The sequence below is a fragment of the Sinocyclocheilus grahami genome, unplaced genomic scaffold, assembly GCF_001515645.1.
Source record: "Sinocyclocheilus grahami isolate Dianchi unplaced genomic scaffold, SAMN03320097.WGS_v1.1 scaffold1876.1, whole genome shotgun sequence".
NCBI classification, from domain to species: Eukaryota; Metazoa; Chordata; class Actinopteri; order Cypriniformes; family Cyprinidae; genus Sinocyclocheilus; species Sinocyclocheilus grahami.
In genome coordinates this window covers 68658-72744 of record NW_015507055.1, presented here as the reverse complement: position 1 = coordinate 72744, position 4087 = coordinate 68658, and the positions used below count along the sequence as shown (strand labels likewise).

The following is a 4087-nucleotide window of genomic DNA, read 5'->3' as shown; positions in this document are numbered from 1 at the left end:
TTTCAACATTGGGCACTCTTGACCAGGTACAATATTATGATTGTTTGCATCTTGTTTTCAAGCCCATAAATAATACTGTCCTCGTTCTAATATATTTATATTGTAATGTCCTCATTCTAATATATTAATAAAATCATCTTTACATTGCTGGTAGGTGATCATTGGACAAATGTTCTAAACTAATGCGCTGTCTTCACTGCAGCTCACACTCGCACATTCAGTCACTCACACAGATCGAGCTACACAGAAACTTCAGATTCGCGATGCAGGTGTTTTGTAGTTGGATGTACAAGAGAACATAAGAGTCTTCATTTTCTCCTGACATCAGAGTCACTGAGGAGGCAGTGGATTAGTTTAGTTTTTGATGGTAACACCACCGAATACACACAAAATAACAGAAGAGTGGGGTGGGCTGAGCAGTAGCTCATTATCATTTAAAGAAACACTGCTCGCTGTGAACAGAGCTGTTTTTGACAAGGTAAAAAGGGTGTTGTTTTACACAACCATTGATGAATTTAACCAAAGTATGTTTCACCATTCATGTATGTAGTACTAAAGAGTCATACCAACTTCTGGAAAAGGGGCATCCGATGTCCCCTTTAAAATTAGGGCTTTTTTGTTCCTTCATTTACAAGTTGTTAATGTTTGCAACATAAGTTATCATTTTGAATATGTTTGTTTCTACCTTTTATGGAAGCTGTAGGGATGAGGCTGCTATTTTTGTGTTTTCACCGTTTGCTCCGGTTTTGTGGCCAGTTAAGGGGTGAGTTAAAGTACTGTTTTGTTATATTTTTTTGTTTGTTGAAATATACGCAGAGATACTGAAAAGTTTAAACAATAAAGCCTAAAACCTCTTCCTGCTCAACATACTTGAATTTGTCCAGTGAGCAGTTTGGATCCTCCAGTTTTTCAGAGAACAGCTTGACTCCTGAATCTCCGGGGTGATTATAGCTTAGATCCAGCTCTCTCAAGTGTGAGGGGTTTGAAGTCAGAGCTGAAGACACATAACAACATCCCTCCTTTGTCACCATACAGCCGGACAACCTACAAAAACATACAGAAACAGTCCACGTCACATTAGTTTGTTTGTTCACATTTTGTGTTGTATCCTTTGTAGCGAATCAGCTCATTGGGGAAATATGAATATTTAATCATAACTAGTTATAATTAATATATAAATATTTTGATCCGCTGTAAGTGTTTACTTGACCTCTCAGGGTCAACTGTTAACGTTATCTAAGAACGTTAATTTCCTGGTTAAGGGAAATAACTTTCTTACTGTACAATTCTACACAGAGCCTGTAGCATAACTCTGCATGATTAAGGGACTCCAGTTATGAGCAAACAATGAACAACCTCAAGTGTGATACAAGTAAGACTTTATTAACTACATAAACACTTAAACTAGTCTAACATACTACATAAACACTGAAACTAGTCTAACATACACGTACACACACACACACGTGGTTCCATCATAAGCCTGCATAAAACAGTATACAATACAAGAGGCAATATACAAGGACAGTAGCAACATACACAATGACATGAAGGATATGTGTGTTCATTCAAAGAAAGGTTTTCCTATGAATTAATTAGAGAAGAGTCCATTTTTATGGTGCATTGGGTTTTTCCTATAGAAAATGTAGTGAGTGTCTCTACCCACATTCCTTGGGGCCATAAAACCAGTGATATCAGCATTGGTTGCCATGGTGACCAGGGGCCTGGTGTCGTTTGCAGACATCCTGGCACCCAGTTTATTGGGTGAGGGGTCTGTGACGATTTGTTAATCTAATGAGTCGAATGTCCAGACGCTACACCTTTTTGTATTGAACTGATTATTCAATAAAAAGTATTTTGCACATTTGTTGTCATTCTGATCTTGTCAGTCAGGTCAACTGGGGCCTGGTGTCGTTCGCAGACATCCTGGCACCCAGTTTATTGGGTGAGGGGTCTGTGATGATTTGTTAATCTAATGAATAACTGATTTGTTAAATCAAATGAAAAATTGTGTGTTTGATTGGTCCAGACGCTACACCTTTTTGTATTGAACTGATTATTCAATAAAAAGTATTGTGCACATTTGTTGTCATTCTGATCTTGTCAGTCGGGTCAGCTGTATAATATTCACAGAGACAGACTTTATGAATATGTGCAATTAGCTGGTTTGTGTACTGAAAATCAGATTATTTTATTTTAAAGTGACCGAGCAATGCGCTGAGGAGGTAGAAGCATAGAAATATATGCTATTCACACAAGCCTCATTCATACTAATGTGCTCAATACGAGGACATCCTCAGACCTCAGCATTAGATCTCAGTCATTTGACTGGTCAGGCTGGTTCAAGCATCCCTTCTGGCTGCAAATTACTATATTTAATATTTATAATATTAATTTTTAATTTCTGGATATTGATTTGATGTCATTTTTGTGCTTAACTCCATTTGTGTGAGTGGCATATTTACTCAACTTCTAATAGGGAATTTTCACACCTAGTTCGTTTTAACCCTCCAAACGCTCTCAGAGCCCCCCCACCTAAAGGGACCCAAAAGCAAACCTTACTTAGGGCCCATTAAATTTTTCCCAAATTCCGTTTTTTACATTTAAATTTTTCTAGACTCTGTTTTAATGGTTAAATGAATAAATATGAATTAAAAAACATGTCTAATTAATTGAAATCATGAATCTTACACAATTTATTAAAAGTTTAACAAAACTTACATCTCATTTTTTCATTTTATTTTTACCAAATTCTGTGTTTTCCATTAATTTTCTGGATTCCATTTGAATGGTTTCATTAAATTTTAATAATCAAAATCATCTCTAATTAACGGATTTAAAAAATATATATATTTTATTATTATTTAAAAAAAAAAATTCAGAAATACTGTGTTGTGTATCTACATTTTTCTAGTAAATAAATTATTTTTGTATATGATATGAAGTTTTTCTTTACATTTATGTAATCTACGGCTAGCTGTGCATTATATAATTTTAGTGCATGACATGGAGGCAACAAACCACCCGCTTTAAATCAGACACAGAGATGAAGTAGTGCTGTAAGATCACATTTATTTGAATGCTTGAATTATAGCATTGTTTTGAAATAATTAACAAGAGAGAGAGAGAGAGAGAGAGAGAGAGATGAAAGTTGTGTGTGAATTGCACTCTGCAAACAGTGAAGCTGTGAGTTTAGTTACTTCAAAAACAGTGATTTTACCCCCTAGATGCCGAGAAATATAATGTAGCGATTCAGTATCGAAGCCATTATATTAGTACAATTCACAAGGCAGTGTTGACATCATTTGAATACTATCTTATCTGAGAAAAAAGGAAGTTCAATTAACTTTACAGATAACGTTCCATTTTAATTTTAAATTTGATTGAAATGTGTTGTTAAAGCTCTGGATAAAGCTCTTCCTCATCCCCTTCACTGTCCACTTCATCTTCCAAATTTTCCAGTAGGTCAGACTCCAGCGTTTCACTGCTGCACAGAAAGCTGGGGTTTGAGTTCTTGTGAAGTTGTGGTGTGAACAAGAAAGTGCCTGAGATCACTTCAGTGCTCAAGAAAACCAATAAAAGGACTGTATTCTCTTTTGAGTCCACTATACTGTGAACACCATAAGGACTCTGTCAGTCCTGTGTTCCTGTGTCTTGTGTTTCTCTCCCCATGTGCCTTCCTTTACCCAGTTTCTCAAATGTTTTTAATTGTAAATTTGATTGAAATGTGTTGTTAAAGCTCTGGATAAAGCTCTTCCTCATCCCCTTCACTGTCCACTTCATCTTCCAAATTTTCCAGTAGGTCAGACTCCAGCGTTTCACTGCTGCACAGAAAGCTGGGGTTTGAGTTCTTGTGAAGTTGTGGTGTGAACAAGAAAGTGCCTGAGATCACTTCAGTGCTCAAGAAGACCAATAAAAGGACTGTATTCTCTTTTGAGTCCACTATACTGTGAACACCATAAGGACTCGTTGTCTCGTTTAGTTCTCGTTTAGTTTAGTTCCTGTACTTAAGCCCTGTGTTTCCTGATACCCTCCCAAGCCCTCAGCTAAAAGCTGTCTCTCTCACCTCTGCTCTAAAAAGGAGAAT

The 4087-nt window shown here is 36.5% G+C and overlaps 1 protein-coding gene across 1 annotated transcript in view; it reads right to left on the bottom strand.

The window, feature by feature from the left end:
• LOC107573149 (ribonuclease inhibitor-like) overlaps nt 1-4087 on the bottom strand; it is a gene marked incomplete at its 3' end in the record, with an annotated part of 8477 nt that overhangs the window by 622 nt on the left and 3768 nt on the right. Inside the window, exon 4 of the mRNA XM_016259594.1 lies at nt 871-1044. Within this exon, the coding sequence (XP_016115080.1) occupies nt 871-1044 (174 nt within the window). The remainder of the gene's footprint in view (nt 1-870; nt 1045-4087) is intronic.